Source organism: Adiantum capillus-veneris, chromosome 22 (genome assembly GCF_014529385.1).
Source record: "Adiantum capillus-veneris isolate H3 chromosome 22, ASM1452938v2, whole genome shotgun sequence".
NCBI classification, from domain to species: Eukaryota; Viridiplantae; Streptophyta; class Polypodiopsida; order Polypodiales; family Pteridaceae; genus Adiantum; species Adiantum capillus-veneris.
Window position 1 is genome coordinate 138373872 of NC_140952.1, and position 27181 is coordinate 138401052.

General features: G+C 40.3%; 1 protein-coding gene across 1 annotated transcript; it reads left to right on the top strand.

Moving 5' to 3' along the window:
• The first annotated feature begins 17375 nt into the window (after positions 1-17375).
• On the top strand, positions 17376-18091 carry LOC147430306 (histone H2B.9-like). The gene has a single exon (XM_086494774.1). It carries the CDS (start codon positions 17442-17444, stop codon positions 17886-17888), a length of 447 nt encoding a protein of 148 aa, XP_086350900.1. The 5' UTR covers positions 17376-17441; the 3' UTR covers positions 17889-18091.
• The last annotated feature ends 9090 nt before the right edge of the window (positions 18092-27181 follow it).

The window sequence follows — 27181 nt, forward strand, 5'->3', positions numbered from 1 at the left end:
TCTTTTGAGCTTGTGCTCTCGTAACCACTTGAACTGGTACGACATTTTCATTTTCTGAGCTACTAGGGAGCTGAACAATCCCTGATACATTTGTCGTGATTTTCTTGATTTGGTTTGGTTTTTTCAAGCAATCGGGGATCAAGTGAGTGATGCCACACTCAAGACAATAGGCATTTACTTCAGTGATCTCCATATGAGGACATTGTTTGACCAAGTGGTTGTCACAACTTTTGTGACAATCTGTCTCTGGTTGAGGAGATTCTTTTAGCATTTCCTCTTGGCTATAAGCAAGCTTTGACCTAAATAAGCCGCTATTTGCAATCAATCGCAATGTCCTTTCGTCCATTTCATACCTTCTTTCTTTCGATTGAAACCCAGGAGGTGGAGGTTGTACCGGCCTCACCACTCCATGTGTTTCTCTCACATTTTGTTGCTCCGAAGGGTAGTACTCACTTTGGTTGCTATACCACATTGTAGTTGGTACTGGCGTTGGTTTATTTGATGCTTCCATCATTGGCATGTATCTCATGTCTACCTGCATTCTAGCACCTGGCAGCGGAGGTTGTTGTCCTAAGACAAGCTGTGGCCTTAAAACTCCTACTGGTCCTAGCGCATTCCCCGTAATGTATCTAGGTGGAGTAGGTGCTTCTGGAACAGATTGTACATACCTCTCCCTAGCATTGTCCATGCCATAATAGCACTCTTCCCCCATATGGTTCGTCCATTTTCTCTCAATTTCACACCACTTCGGCTGTCCCGAATCAGACCTTACAAGAGGAATCAACCTCTTGACCAAGTCGTCGATAAGCTTTTCTTGATCAATAGGTGCCGTTGGCTTGGCAATGGACTCACTTATCTGTGAAACACTGTGCTGAGAGGATGTGTCATCTCCTTAACTCTCTAAGTCCTTTTCTTTGTATGCCTCACAGTTATCCACTAGATAAAGAGCTTCTTTGATCAACTCGTTTAGCGTCATCCTCCTTATCATATGCAGATCCTTCTGAAGGCCCGTATGTCTCATTCCCTGGATAAAGATCAGCATCAATCGTGCTTGCGTAGGTAATTCCGCTCTCAAACAGAGCTTAACATATCTCTTGAGCCATAATGATGCTTTGCGTACTGATTCATTCTCTTTCTGTTTGAATCTATGGATTTGCGAGACCGTGTTGTGAGCAATGCCTTTTGGCGATAATTCTTCAATAAACTCCTCAAACAGCTCATCTAGGGTCTCAAAATCCCATTTTTCCACCGAGTCGAACCATGTAGCTGCATCATCTTCTAGAGTCAATCCAAATCCCGCAAACTGTGTCGCAAAAACTGAAACTTCCTCTGCTCTAATAACTCTTCTAAAAGCCGCTACGTGATCTCTCGGATCTTTATCTCCGGAGTATTTTCTGTTTACCCATTTCTAGACTTGGGATGGTCTAACTCGTCGATTGTCTACAAGTTTAACCAGAGACTCTCCCAATCCTTCTCTCGTTATCGCTCTTGAAGGGAATCCTGGTGGCTCCCTTCTTGGAATTCCTATAGGAATTCTCGTGTTTGGTGGAGGCATTTGTGGTCCTTCATTGACCAAATATCCACCTCTTTCTAGTACAGTCTGTGGATTTGTGCTTTCTACAACTCTCTATTCTCGTCCATACTTGTCGACAACTATAGATCTCCATTGACAGTCGACTCCATATGTGTAGACATATAAGAGCTTGTAATCCGTTATCTCTTCTAGGTATGGATCTGAGCACCTATAAAGATTGACCTCATTGTCGTCAATGTATCTATATAGTCCTTCACTCTCATGACCAATCATCCAAACTCTCTCAACAAGATGGGTCTTTATCAATTGCAAGTTTGGAAGATCCATTGTGGGAGGATATTCCTCTATCGTCGGGATCTCCAAGCTTGTGTAAGCCGCGTTTGAATCTAGGGTAGACATGATTTCTGGGCTTAAGAGCTTTTTCTTGGTTCAAGTAGACTTAGTCCATTGTGTTCAAGTTCTTTGGTTAGGGAAAAGTCGAAACTATGTCCAAAACCGCAACCGTTTTCTCACAATTCTCGTAAATTGTCGCTTTTAGACACCCCTAACTTGCGGATGAATTTTGAGGCCTCAAACGACGTTTTTTTCAAAGTTGAACTAAATGGCCATTTAGCTTAAGTTTTGGACTAAGATCTGTAGAGCCGCTCTCAGGCTACGTTTTGATATAAAAACTTTTCATATCCGATACCATTTGTGAAAGTTATGGCCAAAACAGTGAAATGCAGTTTAGACTGGTCAAAATGAGTCCAAATTCAATTTTGAAAAAAGATTTGGGATCTCTGTGACACTGTGAACACTCCTGTGTGGTCAAAAGTACAGTTGGACCCTAAAACTGGCCTAGAGACATCCTACGCGTAGGACGTCTATATGCTCAGAATTGAACAATATTTGGTCCAGAGACTCCCCTTAAGTCCAGCAACACAATGGTATGCTCAGAATTTCATTTGGACCTTGAGACATCCTATGCGTAGGATGTCTTTTTGCTCAGAATGACTTGAAATTTTCACCCCATCTTCTCCTTGATGTGCTGATCACAGTGGTGTGCTCATAAGTTGGTTTGGAGTCCTAAATCAAGCTTGAGACATCCTTCGTGAAGGATGTCTTTTTGCTCTGATTTTGTCCAAACTTGATCCCAAGATTCTCCTAGTGCTCAACAACCCAATGGTATGCTCAAAATTGAATTTGGATGCCAATAGGTCAAGATTTGGGCTGCAAGAGCTTCTAGTGCACTCCACGAGTAGGATGTCTGACAATTCTTGTCTTTGCTTGGTAAATAGGCCAAACAAGGTCCAAATTCACTTTTGAAAAAAGATCTAGAATTCTTGAGACACTTAGAACCTCCCTATATGGCCACAATAGAATTTTGACCACTTTATGACCCTGGAGACATCCTACGCGTAGGATGTCTTTTTGCTCTGTTTCAGCTCAAACTTGCACTGTAGCTTCCCCTTGATGTGCTAAACTCACAGCTATTTTTACTTTTTGATTCTGACACCTATAGGTTGGTCAAATGATCAAGAATCTGTTCCAAAAGCCTGATGTCTGTTCTGATGAATTTCCAAGTCAAATCAACTCCAAATTGGACCAAATTTGACTAGGAGGCTTGCCTAAGGCTATACAACACCCTGCTATGTCCACAGTTTGAATTTGGCCTCTAAATCATGCCTTAGACATCCTATGCGTAGAATGTCTCACTGCTCAGAATTGCCCCAAATTTGAACCACGGACTCTCCTTAAGGTGCTGATCACTGTGGTATGCTCAAAATTTTGTATAGAGTCCAAAATCACACAGAAGACATCCTACGCGTAGGATGTCTTTTTGGCCTGTTTGACCCCAGACTTGTCCCACAGCTTCCCCTTGATGTCAGCAACCCAATGGTATGCTTAGATTTTGGTTTGGATTTCAAAAGTCCCAATTTTAGATGTTCTAGCCTTTTTCAGTCAAAAGTGCTAAAGTCCGCTTTGAACCCAATTTTCTCACCCAAATGAGCTGAAAAACTCCCACATGCACTCAAAACATCATGTATAACATGCACATGAAGTCATCCTATGGTTTGGTCTATGGTTTGGTCTCAAAATTAGGCCTTGGACACAATTTGGATAGGATGTCTGGCAACTTTCATCTTTTGGATTTGATCTGTCAAAATTTGGTCAAATTTCCACTTTCCAGGTGAAAATAGGGTAAAACCTACCTTCTGAACACACTGGTCAACTCAAAAATTCAAAATTTCCACCAGATCACCCTGTAGACATCCTACGTGTAGGATGTCTACTGTTGATTTTTTGAGACTGAAGTGTCCTTGATGCTTGCTTATGCTCTCAGTAAGTGCAAGTATGCTTCACAATTGCAAAAACATGCAAAAATCACTCAATTAAGCCTTTGCTGAAATTTTACGTTTTCTGACTCCGCCTTTTGGCTTTTGGTCAACAAAAATAGGGAAAAACACCCAAGTCAATATGTTACTAGGGTAAAACCTACCCTCTGAACACACTGGTGCAGTCAAAATTTTCAAATTTGGTCTCCAAAACCCCCTTGAGACATCCTACGCGTAGGATGTCTATGTTTACAGAATTGCAGGTTTTCTTCACAGAACCCTTGCAAATGCTCTTTTATATGCACAACATCAGTCAGTCATACAGAAATATCCACAAAAGCTTGTTTAATTCATTTTTACCCTCAAAATCCGTGATTTCAAATGCAATCAAGCACTTTAGCAAATAATTCAGTGATGAATAGCTCTAGATCAGAATCGGACCACTTACCTAAAGCTACTCCTACAAATCATATGGGGTTTTGCATCTATGAGTAGAAAAACGCTTCACTGCCACACACGGACTAGTAAACGCTTTTATCACCTCACGAGGAGATTGCTTTAACCCTTACAAAGCTGTCTTACATTTGCACATTTTATCTTCCTGCCCTTTAATGATAAAACCACGAGGCTAAATTACATAAACTTCCTCAAATATGTCACCATTCAAGAAACCAATAACAATGTCTGACTGATGTACATCCCAACCAAACTGAGCTACCAATGCACATAGAAAATGCACATTAGTCATACAACAAGTGGGAGAAAAAGTCTCTTTGTAATATATGCCTTTTTGCTATGCATAACCCTTTGCAAAAAGTCGAACCTTATAACGACCAATCTCACCACCCGGCTTGCGTTTCAACTTGTAAACCCACGTTGTACCAATGGCCTTTTTGCCAGGAGGAAAATCACATAATGTCCATGTGTCATTTTCTATAAGTGCGTCATATTCTGATTGCATGGCAACCATCCAATTTTTTGAACTTTGTGCTTCATCAAAAGACAGAGGTTCCTCAACATCACATAAGCTAGACACAACCAAATCATAACAATCTAATGCATAAGATGCATGGCGAGAACCTTAATGAGTACAATTAGACAAAGGTGCATCCAATTTACTGTCACGCAAAGTATGCACCAACCGTTTTGGCATACCTCTAGCATGATCATTCTCATCCCTTTCCTCATAAAGTACATCATGTACATCTACATCAGTAATAGGCTGATCTTTAACATTTTCAGAAACCCCCATGGACTGTTCATTTACTTCATTGGTATTTACATTTGAACTTCCACCACTATAAAGAGGTAACAAAGTGTCATAAATGTCATGTGAGCTTACATCAATGTCTCTAGTACATGACAACAAGGGCTGAATAGAATTTTCCACAAACACAACATCCCGTGAGATCAAGATACCTATTTTTTTGCGGATGATACAACCTATAACCTTTGCAACCTATAACCAACAAAAATGCATTTGACAACCTTGTCATCCAATTTTTTACGTTGCGTTTGTGGCACTAAAGCATAAGCCAAACAACCAAAAATGCTGGCCTTGGTTTTTATGGAGAGTGGCTCTTTGGCAACAACAACGTGCATAATGCATCAAACTTGACAACTTCTAGATTTTCTTAGGTAATAGGTCTCCAAGTACTAGCAAAAGTCTGGTAAGAATCTGGCAAAGTATCAAGAATAGTCTACACAAGGGAACTGTCATAAATGACTTTGCCTGTAGAAATAAGTTGCTCAATGATATCCTTGACACCAGCAAGACAAGTATCCATCTCATCTTCCTCATGCATAATCTTCGACTTTAGCTCTTTAAGTAACAATGCAATTTTAGACTCATTGTGACTTGCGCTTCACAGACAATGCAATTAATGCATAACCCTACGCATATTTTACATCCCAACAAGCTTGCTCAGTTGTAGGCAAAACAGCTCTGACAGCAAAAAATCTACCACCAAAACTTGCAACATCCTCAACATCGCCTACATCCTCAGAACCAGGACGTACATCAATGCCTTGCTGCATCATATAAGCCCACAAAGGGTAATTGTCCCCATCCAATCCATCCTCATCAGCAAACATCTTGAACACATTTGTTGAAACTACCCGAAAAGAGGAAAAACGCGGTGGGAACAACACATGCTATATATAGCACAAACCGTAGAAGACTGTAAGGACCTTTTATGCAAAAAATGGCATTGACAAAAATTATACACAAAATGACAAAATAGCATGTGCATTATTGCTTGTAGTGGAAACGGATGCCAAAATGAGCCCGAATAAAAAATATGAGCAGACCATGCTCAATGAGCTCTCCCAAAGTATTTGTCGACTTGCTGACGCTCGGGAAAGCTCACAAAAATTGGAATAAGTGTGCGGGTGTGTGATGAAGTTGCCGACGACTAAACCCAAGCGGACGCAACCTGCTCTGATACCAATTGTTGGAATTAGGGTGTAGGAAGACAAACACAGCTTGGAGAAGATGAAGGAAGCTGAAGACACACAACAGAGAGTGTATTACTTAGTGAGCAATGGAAAGATAAATAGCCCTAGAGTGATGGACATATATACAATGCATGAGGAAAAGAACTCTTGTGAGGGAAAAAATACCCCGATGGTCCTAAGTGTGTTCACACACATCACTACCACATGTATATGGTAACAACTCGCGTGTCATACCAACCATCCCAATCTGAGTCCAAAAAAGCATGTTAATTTGGCAGCAATGATCCACCCTTGGGATAAAACAAGTGAAGATGTAAAGTGCCATTCAAGTAGCAAAAAATCCTCTTCACAGTCTGCCAATGCTTAGACCTTGGGCTATGCATAATTTTGCTAACCTGTGAGACTGCAAACTAAATATCTAGCCACGCATTGCATTTATAAATAAGGCATCCAATAGCTGATAAAGAGTGACGTCGACAAGATCACCAGCATCAGAAAGACTTAATTTCAAACCTTTTCCATCAGAGTAGCAATAGATTTGTAGTCCTCAAGGCCAAACTTACATAGTAATCTTTCTATGTAGCTTGTTTGACACAAGGCAACACCTCCATCACACTGCTTAAACTGTATGCCCAAGTAAGTATGTAGAAGGCCCAAGTCTTTCATCTTGAAAGTAGCATTCAAATCGGCCTTGAATTTAGCAATGTGTGTCTCATTCGGACCGGTAATCAACAAATCATCTACATATAGAACAATTAGGAGAAATATATCACCCTCACGCTTGACATACAAAGTGCTTTTAGTTAGATTGTTATGAAAGCCTTGCTCGACCAAATGAGTGTCGGCTTTCTCATACCAAGCACAAGGAGACTGCTTCAACCCATACAAAGCTTTCTTACATTTCACACTTGATTTTCTTGTCCTTTCTTGTAAAAAATGCTAGGATGCATTACATAAACTTCCTCAAATATATCACTATTCAAGAAAGTAGTAACAATATATGATTGATGTACATTCCATTCAAAATGAGATGTGAATGCACATAGAAAACAAATAGTAGTCATACAACAAAGTTGGAGCAAAGGTCTCTTCATAATCAATGCCTTTTTGTTGTGCATAACTGTTTGCAAATAACCGTTTGCAACAAGTCTCGCCTTGTACCAATCGATCTCACCATCCAGCTTACATTTCAACTTGTAAACCCACTTTGTACTAATGGCCTTTTTTCAAGGAGGAAAATCACATAAAGTCCATGTGTAATTTTCTATTACTGCAACATATTTTGATTGCATGGACACCATCCAAATTTTGAATCTTGTGCTTCATCAAAAGAAAGGGGTTCCTCCTCGTCACAGAAACTATAAAGAGCCAAAGCATAACAATACGACGCATAAGATGCACGACAAGAATCTGAACAAGTACGACTAGACAAAGGTGCATCCAATTTATTGTCATGCAAAGTATGCACCAGCCATTTGGGTATACCTCTAGCCTCCTCATTCTCAATCCTTTCCACATCATGTACATTTGCATCAGTAATAGACTGGTTTGTAACATTTAAAGAAACCTCCATCGGTTGTACATGTGCCTCATTGGAATTTACATTCAAGTTTCCACCATTGAAAAGAGGCAACAAAGTGTCATATATTTCATGTGAGCTTACATTATTGTCTTTGGTACATGATAAGATGAACAATATCTTCCACAAACACATCTTGTGCAACCAAGATACATTTCATTTGCGGACCGTATAACCTATAATCTTTGCTTTTAGTGCTATAGCCAAAATATATATGCATTTCACAACCTTATCATCAAATTTTCAGCATTGCATTTGTGGCACAAAGCATACGCTAAACAACCAATAACACGCATATCAATATATTACTTTTTTTTATCATGCCATGTGTCATAAGAAGTCATAGATTGCAAGGCTTTGGTAGGAAACCTGTTAAGTACATAAGTAGTATACATGATAGTCTCAAGCCAAAATGAAGGTGGCAAAGCTTGACTCTTGATCATACATCGTGTTGTCTCCGTAAGCAACCTATTTTTTCTTTCAGTAATATTATTTTGCTTAGGTGAATACAACATTGTAAATTGGTGTTTTATCCCACGATTAGCCAAAAATGCATTAAACTCGTGAGACATATACTCCCGTCTCGATATGAACGGAGGGTGCCCATAGTACATTTAGAGACATTTTTAGCCATAGCCAAAATTTTCTTGAAGCACATGAACACTTTGGACTTAGATTTAAGCAGATACACCCATGCACGCCTGGAGTAATCATCGATGAAAGTCGCGAAGTATAGGTAATTGCCCAAGGATGGAGTTTGCATAGGCCCACAAACATCACTATGCACAAGTTGCAACCTGCATGTAGCCCTTACTAAACCATCCTTTGGAAACTTTGAATGCTACATCTTACCCAAAATACAACCTTCACAAACATGCTTAAAAGGTGCTTCAAGAGGTGGCAAAGAAGCAACCCTATGAGATTTTTGTCAATGTAGCAAGCTCGCAAAGTTCAGATGCCCAAAATATGCATGCCAAAGTTTTGCATCCGAAACAGTCTTTGAATCCACAACTGCATTTGCAACAAAATTCTTACACTTGTCGTACAAAGTGAGTTTACACAACCCATGACATAATATTCTAGATGCAACTATTTCATCACCAAAAATGAGATCATGAATTGTACATCTGTCATCCACAAATTTGACACAAGACCAAGTTTTACAATTGTAGATACAGACAGAAGGCTCTTTTTGATCCTTGGTACACAATAAGTGTGAAAGAAGTGCCATTTGTACAGCATTTAACACAATCTTTCCAACTCCCTTGATTGGATAAGAGGCATTGTTGGCACAAGTGACCGTATTCCTATTGAGGGACAAACTCGAGGGAGCTAAGCAGGTCACGATGTGAAGTAATGTGCTTTGTAGCACAGCTATCAAAGTACCACACATGTGAATCTTCAACAACTGACTTACATGGACAAAATAATCATAAGTGCACTATGCACTAAATGCCCACTCTGCATCTACATCAGCATAAATCAAAGATTTTACAATAGCTACAATTGTAGTGGATCCAGTCTCTTTCTTCTTGGCCTCTTTTGCCCTCAACTTAGGACATTGCTTTACTAAGTAATCATTAGCCTGAAATAATAACACATCTTCTTCTTTCCTTTTTCACCAGAATTCCCAGACAAGGTGCTGCCAGTAGAAGCATCAAGAATAGGTGATATGCCACTCACTGAAGAACCATGAGAAGTGGCTACATTGTTTTTACCACCTTTTCTTTGAGCAACAACAAGAGCCTATTCAATTGCATGTTGTTTAGTTAAATTCTTCCTTGAAAGTGAGTCTTGCAATAACAATGTGCATAATGCATCAATCTTGACAGCTTGAGGGGTTCCTTGGGTCATAAGTGTCCAAGTACCACCAAAATTCTTGTAAGAATTTGGCAATGCATTGAGAACAGTATGCATAAGTGAACTGTTGGAAATACCTTCGCCTGTAGAAATGAGTTGCTCATTTATATCCTTGATACGAGCAAGAAAAGTGTCCATGTCATCTTCCTCTTGCATAATCTTTGACTTGAGCTCTTTACAAAGCAATGAAAATTTAGCCTCATTGCAACTTGCATAAAGATCAACTAGAGTATCCCAAGCCTATTTTGTTGATTCTGTTGAGTGAATGTGAGGAGTAATAGTGTGCTTCATAGATAATGCAATCAATGCATAAGCCTTGCATCTCTAACATCCCAATGAACCTGCTCAACTGTAGGCAAAAGAACCCTAGAAACATTGAACTGCCAAAACCTGCAACATCCTCAAGGGAGCATGTATCCATGAAAGGTGGACGTACATCAATGCCCTTCACAACATTCCAAACACCCTTTGACACAAAAAAAACATGTGTATCAAGTAAGCCCACTCAGGGTACTTGTCCGCATCCAATCCTCAGTAGTGAACACCTTGAAAACATATGTGTTGTTGTCAGCCATGGCGAGTGATTACACCTGATGTGAAGATTTATCGGGAAGAGAAAAACAAAGCAGGACTAACACGTGCTATATAGCACAACCGAAAGAGAGATGTAAGGGACTTGCGTAGAAAATTGCATTGACAAAAAATCATTATACACAAAAGGATGAAATTGCATGCACAGTACTACTACCTATAGTGGAAACGAAGGCTAAAATGAGTCTGAATCAAAATTTGAAAGCCCAAAATATTAATCGACCTACTGACTCTCACCAATGCTCACCCAAATCGGAGAAAGTGAGCAAGCGGGTGTTGGTGATGTTGGCAACTATGCTTGAGAGGATGCAACCCGCTCTCATACCATTTGTTGGAATTAGGATCGTAGGGATGCACACACGACTCGGAGAATATGAAGAAGCTCAAGGCACACACCAATGTGTTGCTTAATGCACAATAGAAAGACAAGTTAGCCCTAAAATGATGGGCATATATACAATGCAAAGGGAAAAAATGCCCAGGTGGTCCTAAGTGTGTATCACTGCCGCATATATGGTAACACATGTGACAATTGTCAAAGGTAAGATATCCGAAGGTGTGAGGGATTTTTGTCAAGGCTTTTGAAGATCACATGAACTTGAATAAGAGCTATGTGATAATTATCTTGGAAGGCTTTGGCTGCTACTGTTGAGCGAGACAAGTTATATATAGGCTATAATTTGCGGGTGAATTGATCCTTTAGCTGCAAGTGGCCCTTGGAGCTTGGTGGGCCATAGAAAAGGGGGAAGTGTAGGAAGCTACTTTAATTGAAGGCCACCATTTTTATCAAAGGGGGTGTGAAAAGAATGTTAAAATGAAAAAAGCATGAATTTGAGAAAAAAGAGGAGATTTGATAGGCAAACAAGATATGAAGACAATAGCATGGGAAAAATGGTCGTGCAGTGTCTTGCGTAGGGTTTTTCAGCCTTAGCTACTGTCATAATAATCAATATCTAATTCTCCTAAATGATTTTCTCATATTAAACTGATCATTTAATGTGGGGAAGGCCAGGGGAGAAAAAGCTAGAATATTGGTTAAGCTAGCAGACCGGCCACAGTAGGGATCCAAAGGAGGGAAAATAGGGATCCAAAAGGGGGGCCATCTGCAAAAGAGCCATGTGCAACAATGGGCTAAAAAGACCCTAAGGTTCAGCCCATTAAGACTTCCAAAATGCTAAGGTTCCAAAATTCAAAGGTTGTGTCCAAAGGTCAACCCTAGGGAAAATTGGATGCTTTGTGTGTGCCCTAAAAGTCTTTGCACATCCCTACATGGGAGGGGGCAAGCCCTAAAGGTAGGGGATGAGAGAGAAAGCCACACACACACACACACACACAGGCTCCCTTTACACAAAGGGAATGAGGGACACATGTCAGCTCCCTAGGCCAGATGCCCACAAGGTGTGCCCAATTTCTATTGGATGACCCTTGAAGTGGACCAATGAGAATTAAGCTAGAGTAAATCTAATTTAATTAATTTAAAAACATTTAATAAAAGAAACCAATGAGAATTAAGTCTCCTAGAAGACTATTGGGCAGTCTCCCAAGGGGTCCAATGAGCATTCAAGAGCCCCATGGCTTGCCTGATTCCTATTGGCCAGGAGGCAAAGGGGTCCAATGAGAGTTTAGTTTAATTATTTAATTACCTAAAGCTCTCACAAAAGGGGAAAGGGGGACACATGTCAGAAGGCTATCACTTATGCTGCTTAATTGTAATTGGCTTGACTTGGGGAGGGCCAATGAGGCTTCAGCAATTAGCAATTAGCAAGGCTGCTGCTGACAAGCACAGAAGAGCCCAAGCCTTTAAAGAAAATGATTGGGTCTTGTTAAAGTTTCCCAAGGCTCGATTAAGGCACACAACGGGCAAGAATCCTACGGGTCACCAAAAGTACTATGCTAAACTAGCAAAAAGGTACTATGGTCCCTTTCAGATTCTTAGGCCAATCAATGAGATGGCCTATCAACTCAAGTTGCCCAATCATTGGCTCATACACAATGCTTTTCATGTGAGCCTATTAAAGCCTTACAAAGGAGAGCCACCTCAAGAACCAACTATTGAAGACCCACCGGAGATCGAGGACCAAGAAGAGGTGCTGCAGCCCGAGTCCATTCTCCGACATGAAGACAAGGTACTAAGAGGCGGTAAGACTATCCGACGATATCTTATTAAGTTTAAGAATTATCCTTTTGAAGATGCTAGATGGATGCAAGGCATACAACTAAAGGATAACCTAAACCTTGTCAATGCTTACAATGCTTCCCAAGAGTAAGCAAATGTACAAAATGTTAAAAATGAACAAATTTTTTGTCTTATAAGACTCTCTTTTTCTTTATTTGTGCACAAAAATGAAGTAGTATGCATGCTTAGATCAAGTTTGCGGAGACGACATCTCCCAAACACCAAGTAGAGCTTGTCACTCTACTATGGAAGACTGATATGACTAATGTGCAGACATGCTTGCGGCAGCCTCAGGCTCTCAAGCGCCAAATGGACTAGTCATCCATTGTGGAATGATGTCGTAGGGTAACATAGGGATCCTCTACCTGCTAAGAAAAGGACTCGTGAACATGCTTTATCTTCTCTACACCATAGTCGAGGACGACTATGATTTCAAGAGAGAGGTAATGTCATAATAATCAATATCTAATTCTCCTAAATGATTTTCTCATATTAAACTGATCATTTAATGTGGGGAAGGCCAGGGGAGAAAAAGCTAGAATATTGGTTAAGCTAGCAGACCGGCCACAGTAGGGATCCAAAGGAGGGAAAATAAGGATCCAAAGGGGGGGCCATTTGCAAAAGAGCCATGTGCAACAATGGGCTAAAAAGACCCTAAGGTTCAGCCCATTAAGACTTCCAAAATGCTAAGGTTCCAAAATTCAAAGGTTGTGTCCAAAGGTCAACCCTAGGGAAAATTGGATGCTTTGTGTGTGCCCTAAAAGTCTTTGCACATCCCTACATGGGAGGGGGCGAGCCCTAAAGGTAGGGGATGAGAGAGAAATCCATACACACACACACACAGGCTCCCTTTACACAAAGGGAATGAGGGACACATGTCAGCTCCCTAGGCCAGATGCCCACAAGGTGTGCCCAATTTCTATTGGATGACCCTTGAAGTGGACCAATGAGAATTAAGCTAGAGTAAATCTAGTTTAATTAATTTAAAAACATTTAATAAAAGAAACCAATGAGAATTAAGTCTCCTAGAAGACTATAGGGCAGTCTCCCAAGGGGTCCAATGAGCATTCAGGAGCCCCATGGCTTGCCTGATTCCTATTGGCCAGGAGGCAAAGGGGTCCAATGAGAGTTTAGTTTAATTATTTAATTACCTAAAGCTCTCACAAAAGGGGAATGGGGGACACATGTCAGAAGGCTATCACTTATGCTGCTTAATTGTAATTGGCTTGACTTGGGGAGGGCCAATGAGGCTTCAGCAAGAGCAATTAGCAAGAGGGCTCGCCCAAGAGAGAGAGGGGGCTGATTTTTGCAAGGCATTATCACACACACACTCACACAAGCTCATGTGTGAAGAAAGAGAAGACTATCTCTTCCCAAGCTTTAATGAAGAACTCATCACCTACTCCAAGCTTGTGAGATAGAAGCCTACATCAACACTCTCTTGGCATGTGGATGCAAATCCAACCAAGAGCCAAGCTTCAATGCATGCTCATCTCCTCTACCAAGCTAATTACTAAGCTAAGCTATGCTACATATGAGTGATTATGTGAGGAGATGTACATCTTTCTCGTAAGATACTCCTTCTTCCTCTCAATCTACTCTCATACCCTGCTAGCTCTCACCATCTTCGAAGGTGTGTGAGGTCTTGGGTCTGAGAACGGGGATAATTCAAGTTGTGTTTGTTAAGTGTTTTGCTTAGTGCATGAAGTTTCCATCTTCATTGCACTAGCTAGTCTTGAAGGAACACAAAGAATTGTATTGTACAATGTCTCTCTTGATGGGAGAAACCATAATACAAAGCCTTTTGGAGGGGGGACCGGCTCCATGAAAATCCGGTCCTCAACTGTTGTCAATAGCTTAATTTCTCTCTCTTTTGAAAGTATCGTCGATGCTATCTAACTAGGTGTTATGCTTTTTGTTGCTCTCTCCACCCAAGCACTCTTGTAATTCTCATTAGGAATCTATTCTAATGAAATGCCCACTATGTTCATGCTAATTTCCGCTACACATAAGTTATTAGGCCATTAAATGTTACAGCTACAGAGGAAGAAAACGTTGGCAATATTAGGGCAATCCTACTGGAACGATTTGGAGCGATTCGAGTAGGCCATTAGCTGGAGCTCTTGTGTGTAGGGGTGGATTCCTGTAGCAAGTCATGACTCCCACTTTAATTCTTTTGTAGTTTGGTTATCCAAGTTTTGTCTTGAAGACTTGAATGCCCTTTTGAATTCAAGGACCAGAGTTAGAGAGTTTGAAACAAAATCTTGTTGGGTAAATCTTCAAGGTCTCTTTGGATGGAGTCTAAAGCTCATCAGACTTTCGAGTTGAGTATTATTCTTGATTTAATTATGAGAGGCCATAACTTCGATTGTCCTTGGATAAAGTTTTGAGATCTGTTGGTATTCTCTTCGACAACCTTCTTGAGATTTCTTCTTGTTTCTTCTTTATTGAGCAAATTCAGTGGCTTCAAAACCTTTCTTCTCTTATCAAGACATGATCCTTGTCCTTCTTTATGCTAGCATCATGGTTGTCAATCGTGGTTGCATGTCTACATATACACTCCTTAATGACCGAACCTCGCTCTGATACAACTCTTGGGAGATCAAAAGCACGTGTGCAAAAAATCTTAAAGCTTTCCATACACATACACAACCATCATACCTCTCACCATCTCTCCCTTAACTAAGTACATACAAAAGTAGACACGATATCACCATTTAGACACAGACATACACACAAACATAGTTCTGATGTTGAAAGCTTATAAGCGAGAATGATGCATACAACATTACTGCACATGACATTTTGCATTTTGCAGTCCTAATATTCTCTTAATGAGTGTGTGTGCATATCTCAATAATCTCTCATGAACATCCTATTATGTTCTTGGTAAGCTTCGTAATTACACTCTTAATTGAGCTTTTGATCGGATCACATAAATTATATTCTTGCTTCTTCTATTATATAAGTCTTTAAGTGGTTTCTTGGCGAGCGATAAAGGATTAGTTTATGCATGGATTGAAGGGGAGGTGGCTCGAATCTTGGGTGGCCATGAATTTTAGTGTAGTAACATGAAGGGCAACATGGACACTTCATGTTACTACACTAAATGATAAAGTGTGCATTTCATGGGGCGTCCATTAATGGAGGCTTCACATGGGGGACTCCTTTTTGGTTGACTTGTGCATGTCATGAAGGAGCTCAAGTGACTTTATAAGGCAATCAACTTTGAAGAACCATTTCCATGACAAAGCTCATTTCTAGAGCATAGCATGGAAAATCACTTTTTCTCACCTAAGGGAATTCATAGATGGTGCTATCCTCATCCAAAAGGGTCAGTTCTCACAACAGGCTATAAGCCCAAGTCTATTTCACCAAGGGACACAGTAGTGCCTTGAAAGGGAAGTTTTCTCTCTCCCTTTGCACAAATCAAAGCACAACATGTGATGAATGCCTTCTATTTCACGAAGCACACATACATGATCACATTGCTTAGAGGTGATAGTCATGCACAAAGCATAATGAAACGTATGTTAACATCTTACACACAACAAAGGCAAAGAAGAAGATCATTGCTCCGTGAAGGGAGGAACCAATACGTTGCACCTCTGTAAGGTTGTCGTGTCGAGGTTTGCTAAGAAAAGAGACTCCTAAAAAAGAGCCTTGTACCTCCATTTTCTTCAGTGCTATCAAGTGCTAGTAGGGGCAGTTTAGGGTTCTTATGTTTTTACTTCTCGTTAATGGAAAGTGCACTCCCCACGCTCCCCCTTGGGACAATGCAATGGTAAATTGTAGTGTTGGGTGTCAGCTTTACTTTGGCATAACTTCAATTGGGCTTGATACTCTTTCACTTGGTACTAGTTTACATAGGCCGATGTTCGATGACAACATTGAGGGACATACTGACCTCAAGCGTCTCCCATGCCCCCTTTTTAAACAAAACGAGATGAGACGGAAGTTCCTTGTGACCATTGTCTCATCCAATAGCATGTGCAATATGATATATGCACTAATTTTTGTTGCACGAGTAGATGAAAAATTTTCTCTATAAAGGTGAGGGGGTGTTGCTAGTTTCACCACTCCGTGCAAAAGGATGAGCTTTCCATGTGTCCAACGGTTGCAACTTTGCAAGCCATGCGAGAAGGATTCCCCCACCAGTGTTTGTGCCGCCATATGTTTGAAGCTAGCCATCCTTAACACACACGAACGATCCCAGAGGGGCATGTTCAAGTGGGATCAAGGGTGGAGGTGAAAATTGGGGTGCACGAATATGTTGCCTTATCACATTTTTGAAGAATCGCATGCGGGTGTAATGGTTAGAACATATGGTTTGGTAGGGGGTGGGGACTAGGAGGGTGCGCACATGAGGGAGTCCTCAGCCCAGCGATCTCTAGCCCTTCAGCTTCGGGACGCTGCCGCCATAGCTGTCGAATGCACATAACATAGCATTGAAAATTCCTCAAAAGCCTCTCTCGCACACCATGGTCGCTGGGCAGTGTGTTGCGAAAATTCTACTGTCCGCAGTGATAGATTATGCACTCGGTCGTAATATCACGAAAAGGCCGTGGCGTCTGGAAGCTTTGGAGCCACGCCAACTTTTCTAGACGCTTTGGCTCAATTTCCACTCCATGTGCGAACCTTTTGAGACTTGAGGAGCTTCTCCAAATTTAGTTGTAAAGCAGATCTGATTTGAAACGTACCCGCTTCCAAAAAAAAAGAAAGGAGAAGTCAAATTTGAAAAAGTGCGGCAACAAGAGGGGGCGGGGCAGGAAGCGTTGGATCGAACCAACGATCGGACGGCAGACAACTGCCAAGCTGGCGATCCAGAAGCAAACTCTAAATGGCATAAAACAAATCCAGAACCTTAGAATTGACCATCGCCACCGATACTTTTCCATTGTCTCCTCTGTTACGAACCTGCTCGCTTCAATGGCTCCCAAGGCAAAGGAAACAGCCGCCCCTGCTGCAGAGGCCGAGCAAAAGGCCCAGAAGAGCGTGAAGGCCGTCAAGAAGCCCGCGGGCAAGAAGCCCGCGGCAGAGAAGAAGCCGGCTGCCGCCAAGGAAGGCGGGGACAAGAAGAAGAAGAGGAAGGCCAAAAGCACCGAGACCTACAAGATTTACATCTTCAAGGTGCTCAAGCAGGTGCACCCGGACACAGGAATCTCCTCCAAGGCCATGGGTATCATGAATTCCTTCATCAATGACATTTTTGAGAAGCTGGCTCAAGAGGCTGCTCGTCTTGCCCGCTACAACAAGAAGCCCACCATCACAAGCCGGGAGATCCAGACTGCAGTGCGCCTCATTTTGCCTGGTGAGCTGGCTAAGCATGCCGTCTCTGAGGGTACCAAGGCTGTCACAAAGTTTACCAGTGCTTGAAGACCCATCATCTTGTTAAGGGTGTTTTTTAACACCACCTCTCTTTTGAGGTTGTTACTTGCTCTCTAGTTTTACTCTGAAAAGGGGATTTACCTCAAGAAAGTTATTTTTATTGTTGTAGGGTGTGTGTCCTTGAGAAACTCCTGTAAATATGCCCTCACTCAGTTTTGGTGACCATCTATGGCTTTAGAATTATTCATTGATGCTTATTTGCAATACGTGATCTGATGTACATAGATGTTTGCAGAGCTTGCAAGGCAGGTAGAATACCTCTGCTGACTTTAGTGGCTAGCGATTAGGCACCCTAGGTGGAAGCTAAGTTCTCTATCAGGGATAAGATTTGAACTCTAATTCATACAGCAGGTGTCTGGTTTTGCTGACCTTGGGGGCTTTGTTTGTGTGGGAGAAATGAGGTGCTGGCCTATTGTATCTTCCCCAGTGAAGTTGTTGATAGTTATTTGGCCAAATTTGATGGGTCTGACTCTGTGTGGGAGAAATGAGGTGCTGGCCTATTGTATCTTCCCCAGTGAAGTTGTTGATAGTTATTTGGCCAAATTTGATGGGTCTGACTCTTATCTTGTTGCCATCATTTAGATGGCAAGGAATCTGTGGTGCACTGCAGACCACTATTGCAGGTCTTAGCAGAAGATGGTGATGTGCTTAATGAAGAATTGGCTGTGTGAATCTGGGCTGAGCAACAAGCCAAACTTGTAAAATTCTTGGTTTTTTGCTGAAATGAAAGCTCATGATGCGAGAGCTGCTTCACAATCATGCATGTTTGGAGAGGGAATTGGGTTTGTGGTCTCTACCTGTACACATGGTGTTAGGATTATATTTGTCTTGTCCAGCTGGGATTGTAGCAGGTGATGACAATTGTTATGTAGCTGATTTATTGGGTCACCCGAAATTTGTGCAGGGGCAGGCCTCTTCATGTCTTGGTTATCGAAGAACTGTGATTGCAAGAAGGAAAAAACAATGATTGTAATTTAATGACTGAACTTCACCATCTAGTTTTTATCTGGAGGTGTGAGTAATGACTAGTGTTGTAATCAACCATCCCAATGCAAATGATTTTATGGAAACCATAAATATTCAGAATGAATTCATGAGTGTACCTCACTGGATTAAAGTTGTAAATAAGAGAGTTGACATGCAGCTTTACGTAATTGAGTGCAGAGACTTTTTCTAGCTATGGTTAGAAAAGAGTTATAACTGATTGATTCAAAATGGCATATTTTGTCTCAATCTTAACTTATTAGTAATTAGTAATAGGTACTTACAGACCAAAGAGATTTATTCAGTAGCAAACTGGGCACAATGAGTAGATCAGAATTGTTAGTAATGAACCATCCAGAGACCTGATCTCTATACACTATTTATAGATTGATGCACTATTGTCTGCAGTCTATATTATCATGTAATCTCACATCGTCCGATCGTGGCTGTCTACTTCAGACATGAAGTAATCCTTGTAGGCTTATAATTATTTCGTGCTCATGCCCAAGGTTTCCACCCTAGAGGGTGATTGAAATGCAATGTTGGGTATATGGGCTTCATTATCCTATGTCAGACGATGGTGCTTATTATGCAGCTCCTCTTTCTTCTTCTCTAGTTCTTGAATAGCATCTTGTAGAGTGACTTCTGAGGCAAGCATAGATTGCTCTTCCTCCTCAGTTGGAGGAAGAGCCACCGTTTTGAATCGTTGTGTGATGACTTGCTTCTCTCAAGAACCTTTGCAGCACACGTCGAGGGTTTTTTTGTTGCTTGAAGATCCCCTTCCCCTTCTCTTTGCCTTCTTCTGAAAGAAATTGTATTCTTACTATGAAAGAGACTTTGCATTGGCACATGTTTACTTGTTTACCACAATATTTTTAGATCAAGATTGAAGCTACTAAATACATCACCACCAAATTGAAGAGATGGCCTTGGACCCAATTAACTATTCAAGTGAGAATAGAGATTTGGGTGTCGAGCCAAATATGGTGGAGCCTTCATCATGTCTTTCTTACTAAAGAAAACCATTTCCATTTAGTTTTTTAAAATGGCAGTCTGTATCCTAGTGCGGTGTTCCTGCACTTGCTTGTCGTGCACTCATTTCAAATGGGGGTGTGTAAACACCCTCAGTTAGTCAATAGGTTTTCTTTCACACATAATGGGACTCCCTAGTTTTGTGATTATCTCTATCTCGATCCATCCTAGAATTAATTCTCGTCCTTCATAAACACCTTTGAAAATTATCGGTGGGTTGTAATCGTTAACAGGTTTGTTGGGAACATAGCTTCCCCCACCCAAGGGTGCAAGGCACATTACATACTTGCACACGCTCTCCTGTTGATAAGTAGGAGTGTTGCATTCATGTGAGCTTTCCCAAGGATCCCTTCAAACAAGAAGGTTGAAGGTGCTAAGATTCATGCATAGCAATCTCAACAAGCTTAGAGAAACAATGTTGGTTGGAAAAACGCTCGCAATGTGAAGAAGTTCAAGGAAGGAGGAAGAAGCATAATGTTCCTCTCCTATGATGAAACATTTGACAACATTGATAAGTTTTTCGTTTTCATCTAGCAATTTGATGCTACCTTTCGAGATGCTTGAAGAACATAGAGTCTGTAAAGCTTTGATGTGTCTCTATGTATCTTCAAAATCAGCCCGTGAATGGCAAGTTGCTCTTTGATCCATGGGAGAAGCTCCAAAAACCAAAAACATGGAAAGGCATGGAGAATTGTTCTCATGAAGCAATTTCTCTCAAGTGAGGTAAAATTGATGTCCTCAAATGCAAGTAGAAGCCTCAATCTTGGGCAAGGAGAGTCTATTCAAAGGCATGTAAATAAGTTTTGGAATCTACATCTCAATGCCACTGTCTATAGCAAACGCAACGATTTTGTGCAGTGACCCGTTCTAGTGTTACTATGCCATGTGAGGTCCATTGCGATGCTCGTCGAGATTGCCTTGGAGAAACTTACCTTCAAGAAGGGCATGGTATTACATATTAGATTCATTGCTTGCAATTTAATAGGCGTCCCTTGGCATTATGAACTAGGGCTTTTAGCTCTCTTACATGCCTTGGATACATGGAAGCACACTCTTCTTGGGGACGCCCTTCATTATACAAACGGACCATTAAAGTCTCAGTTATTTCACAATGCCAACCCATCAATGAAATGGCCTATAAACTCAAATTACCATCCCATTGGCCAATTAGACAAGCTATATCCATTGCCAAACAAAAGCAAAAGGTTGTGACACAAAAGCATAGAAGAACTCTTCAGCTCAAAGAAGACGAATGAATATAAGCTATAATGTTCTTGGCCTTGCCAAAATACAGGATTGTGTAGCATTTGGTATTTTGGTTATCGCAATCACACTTTGCATGCTTGGGTTGAAATTTCCTTAGCTTGTATAGTGTTTGGTATCATGGTTGTTGAACCCTTTGTGCTTTTTCATTTGGCATTTGACTTGGTGAGTAGCCTCGATCTTGCATATATTGTAGCCTCTACAATATTAGCAATGGGAGAGCTTCTCACTTGTCCAAAGTTGACAAAAGTCACACCATAAGGCTTTGCAATCTTACATTGGGTGAACACAGCACAGCCTCTACAATATTAGCAATGGGAGAGCTTGTGACTTGTCCAAAGTTGACCGAAGTCACACCATAAGGCTTTGCAATCTTACATTGGGTGAACACAGCCTCCACAATAAACAAGAACTTGGATCCACCTTGGACCTTGGCATGGAGAGATTATGTGTCTTTGAAAGGCCAACTTAGGCTCTAGGGACTGTTTAACAAGATCTTCAACAAAATGCACACGTTTTATCAGATGGAGTCCTTGAGCTTTTGTGTGTAGTGGAGACATGTTCCTATTGTCTAAGCATAGCTTGGATATAAAAGTGTCATTATTTTCTTAGTATTTACTCCATTCTCATGCTCAATAGTTTCCCTTGATGTTTGGCATAGAGAGGTATCATAATTCTTTGGCATATTGTCATAAGGAGGATGGCCTGTCAACAACCATGCAAATTTCCATACCTCTTCCCAAGTAACTTGGCATACATCTCTCATTTTTTTTCAATCCCTCAAGGAAGAATGACACTAGCCTCTCTTGGGTTGAAATTTCATTTATTGTACATCTAGTTTTTGTTTTGGTTTAAACGTGCAATGTCCCTCATGGACTTGCCCTCTCTTTGTTAAGCACATAGCTCAAGCCTTTGAAACCACTCTAATGGTTGTCTCCCTTGAAAAAGTGACAAAAACCTTGCACCATTATGTGTGTATCGCTCACAATTTTAGCATAGACCACTTGATGGAAGTAGGAAACATGATCATAAGGGTCACCTGTATTGTCAAATATGCAAATCCTTGCTAGCTTGGAAGGCCTAATTTGTTTGTGCTAAGCGCTAGTGTGCTTAATGCCAATTTGTGCAATTTATCCGTGCCCCGTTCATGCGAGATCCCATCGAGGTATATTTTAAATAGCCCTTGATTGGCTAAATAACCATTGTTCCTTTAGGAATATAAGTCAATAGGGATTGTAGATAAATTTTTGTATGCACTGTCTCTTTGATAATGCATTTGTCATTCAAACCTAGGTGGTACATTGAGGTTTCCATTTTGTTTCATGGCTATTATGGTAGCCACATTATTGAGGCATTATGTCCATCATGTTACTGTGGTTATGACCACCATTTTGTTCATTGTCATTGTGTATGAAGGAAATTTCTTGTGATTTTTTCCCAATTTCTAGTTCCCTTGCTCATTTCCTTGCCTTAAGTCATTAAGCTTGAAAAGTTTACCCTAGGCATGTGTGATTGCTAAGCATGCAACTATCAACATGTTTGTATTCAATACCCACCAATCATAGAAGAGAAACTTCACATGAATGATGGATGACTCCTCTACATCTATATCACTAAATATGAAGTGTAGTAATTGTCTATAGACAAATCTTGATGTGTTACATAGAAATTTCCTAGTAGATTCTTATAAAACATGACTCTACAATTATCTTCAAAGTCTCTACAAACTAGAAAAGAAGCAACAAAGTCATCAAAATTTGAGTTTGAATGAGATGTGCACACCTCATTGGCATCTTGAATTTCGATTGCATGCTCCTCTTGAAACTTGTTGGGCAAACCATGTTGCATTGGAGCTTGAATCTAACCTTGCTCCTTGTTTAGTACTTCGATGGATCCCATAAGCATAAGCATGTTTTTGATTATTATCCATACTAGGAATCCTCATATGTGTATATCCTTGCCTGTCACAAGTCAAAACTGTGTCCAAAAATTGATTTTTCCTCCCTAAATTGTCAAAAGGCTAGCCTTTCATGCCCCTATCTTTAAAGCATTAGATCATCCTTTAAACTTCAAAATTGCAAAACGTTTTTAGTTGAAAAGTTATAGAGCTTGTTCAAGATCTTTGTTTAGATTGCCAAATTTCATCGTGGATAAAGTTGGTGTGACCTTCAACAAATCTAACGTCTTATGGGCACCGTCCAAATGGAGGCCGAGTTGCAGCGCCAAATACTCGCATGCTGTATACTTTTCTTCCATTTGCAATGAGCATGCTCCTAGTGTCATCTGCATTAGCAATGATTTCTTCAAGGTTTGTGCAAACTTCTTGTTCATGAAGAAGGGTATTTTGTAAATCTACAAGGCGTAGGCACTTCAACCACTTGCACTGCACAACAAAGGTGAGAACTACGTTGTGGCTTTGAGCCAAGTGACTGCGATCACCACTTGTTGCAAGAAAGCATAGAGAGAAAAACTGTAAAAGGTTGCGGGAGAGTATGCACACGTAAATAGAAGAAAGATATCGATTTTCGAGCGAAATTTTCCATTTTTCACCAATGTTAAAAGATTCCATCAAGTATCTCAATTTCATCCCTCTTGTAATTATAATTGTAACTCCAAGTAATAGTGACATCTTTTGAAGGTGGAGATGTCATTTTTGATTCTATTACGACAGAGCTAGCTTTGGAACCATAAAATCCAAAGCCAGGGTATACAAGCCAACATTGTAAGGTTTTTGGTACAATCATTTTTTATGAATGAATGAGCGGATAAGTATTTTCTTTGTATGTCGTGTGCCATCTCTTCTCTACTATGAATTTCAATTGCTCACACTGCACTACACGATTGTCGCATTGGAATTTCAAGGGCACCATTGTGTTTGTGTCATCAAGCTCTACGTGTGGAAATCTACATTGCAAGCATCACCCAAAAACCAAGCATCTACATCTATGATCTTTCATGTGACATATCTCTATATTTGAGTGTCGTTTTGAAATTTCATCAATTGCATGCAATTCTCGGCACTTACGAGAACCTAATAGCACATCTGAAATTCAAAAAGCTGACCTGCATCAGGTTGCCATAAGAAAATCACAATTTTTCTCGTTGTCGTATTGCCATTCAGTTATGTTCAATATGGTTTCAGTAAGTTGCCTATGAAGTTTGGAGTGAGTTGGAGTTGATTTGCTCAAGGATTTGCATGTGGATAGATGAGAGGACAAAAGTATCACATTGGAACTCAATGGTTTTGAGAGATCCGACACTGTAAGAGATTCTTTGAGCTTGTCAAAAACATTTTTCTCTTTTGCAGTGCATGTATACTTAACGTTCTTCTTTGTTAAGTCATGTAATGGTCCTGCGGGTGCACGTGTTTATAGCAAAGGACAACAACCCGCGTGTGTGCTTGGCTGTTTGATGTGGCGTTATTGCTGCCACAAGAGCAGCCGACTAAAGAGCCAAGTGTGACTATGTGTGTGTGATGTGAGCGCCTTCAAGGCAAACCGCAGGAGGGGCCGCGATTTGTGATGGGCCTGATTTGGCCTTTTTGAAAAATGTCTATGTGTGTGTGGTGTTTTTATCTCCACCACCTACAACCGTGTGGGGCAAGTTTCGAAACCAATCAAGGGTAGCCGGGATGATCAGTGATTGAGCATGAGTGTGTGGGTCCTTTGAAGCCTTAAAAGAGAGCTCATGGGCTTTAGTAGCAGGATTGCCAGACTCGGTCATCCTTAAGGTGGTTGATTTCAAAATTGCCATTTTCATTTTGCAAGTGGGTGAAAAAAGCCGGCCACTACTTGCACAAGCCTGGCAGAACCAAGCATGGCCAGTTTTGAGAATCTTTGCGGGCCCCCAAAACGGCCACAAAGAGAGAGAGAGAGAGAGAGAGAGAGAGAGAGAGAGAGAGAGAGAGAGAGAGAGAGAGAGAGAGAGAGAGTGTATAGAGTCAAGCCAAATGTGGCGAGGCAAGTGGAAGTTGGTCCTGCTTTTGAAAGAAGACCTACTTAGGGGAGGTTCACTATTTTCAACATTCATTGATCGTCCGTTAATGATACACACACAAGATGACTCAATCTTATATTAGAAATGCACATTCACTTTGGTTTTAAATCTTTCATTCACATCTTAAAATGCTCGAAATGACGTTCGATTCCTCAAATGATACCAAAATTTGTTACAAAAATTCACATTTTGATCTTAATTGATCAAGTTCTTTGATATGATCATACACATAAAAAATTGGACCTATTAATGATCAAAAATGGCAAAACCGTTTCCAATTATCACCATTGCAACTTAAATTGCACATTCAAATCCAATTGGATTGTCATTTAGGTTTGCCTTGTTACACAATTGATTATGGCATTTGCACATGCACAAATCATTGAAGTTATTACCATATCCATTTGAATTGGCATACAACTCAATGATAATACATACAATCATTCTCAATTATTTGAATTGAGTCATTCCTCTCAATAGATTTGATGACACACACAAATGTTTAGGTATATTCAATCATTATGATTAGTGATCAACACCAATCATTCATTCCAATTTGGATAGATAATGCCATTGCAAAAGCACACACATTAGTGCAATCAACTATTGGCCAAATTAATACCAAGTATCGGATTGCACATGCCATTGAGTAGGCACACACACCCAAATTTAGGCCAAAATTTTATGGAAAAATCACATCAATTCCACATTGCAATGCTTAAATTGCAAACTCAATCAAGCATAAATAAATGCATGCATGCTAAATTTCTAAAAAATTACACTATTTTTACCTAATCAAGCAATGCACACACTAAAAAATTAAGCACAAATGATCGAATTTTTTGCAATTGGAAATGAATTTAGGCTTATACCTAATGATTGCACATACTTTTCATGAAAATTTCACAATAAAAAACCATTTAGGTGTCTCAATTGACCATCAATCATTGAAAATCAAGTGGTCATGGATGGGCACACACACTCAATTTTTGCCCAATTTTTTTGGCAATTAGGCTTATGCAATGCTTGAATTAGCCTAACATACACATAATTTACATGATTGCATACTCATGTATCATCAATTCCATCAATTTTTATGTATGCACACATTCGAGATTAGGTGCGCACACACTTTGAAATTTTTGACAGTTTTTTCCCTCCTTGGTGTATGCACACACACAATGATTTTTATTCACACACATGAATTGTTGATGGGAATTAAGCCTTATTTGGATACACACAAGTTCATTAGTCACAATTTAACTATCAATTTCATTCCAAGTGTATCAAATTAGGTGCAAAGTGTAGGTCAATTTGTGTTACACACCTAATTTTAGAAAATAATTAGCAAATTGAATCACATTGATCAATAAAAAAATTGACATAACAAGTGAGTGCACTTACATCGTAATTACACTCCAAGCTATTCCTTTGCTCCACGCGAAGGCGCATCATTGCACACACAAGTGTGTGTACCATCAAATCGGCTCTAAAATTGACCATTTGTAGGTCAAAATCAAACACTCAAATCATCAAATTAGGCATAAATTGGTACAATTAACTTGATTAGAGTGATGATTCCACCTCTTACAAGGGGATTTCACATACTTTACACTTCAAATGTTAGTGATTAGGTTAGAAGGGTTAGTCAAAATTAGAAAAATTTAGCATGAAATTACTAAATTTGCATGGAAAGAAGTGAAATTACCAAGGGTTAGCATGAAATTAGTGAAATTGGGGGTGGAATTAGGGGTTTGGGGTATTCATAACTCAACATTAACATCAATTTATTACACAAACATCATCTAATCAAAGCAAAAATTGAGTCACACACTCAAAACCAACAAAATTAGTAGTGAAATTATGTGTCTTTGAAAGGCCAACTTAGGCTCTAGAGACTGATTAACAAGATCTTCAACAAAATGCACACGTTTTATCAGATGGAGTTCTTGAGCTTTTGTGTGTAGTGGAGACATGTTCCTATTGTCTAAGCATAGCTTGGATAT

Coding starts and splice junctions, on each gene's coding strand:
- LOC147430306 (XM_086494774.1), top strand. CDS start 17,442: ATGGCTCCCAAGGCAAAGGAAACAGCCGCCCCTGCTGCAGAGGCCGAG.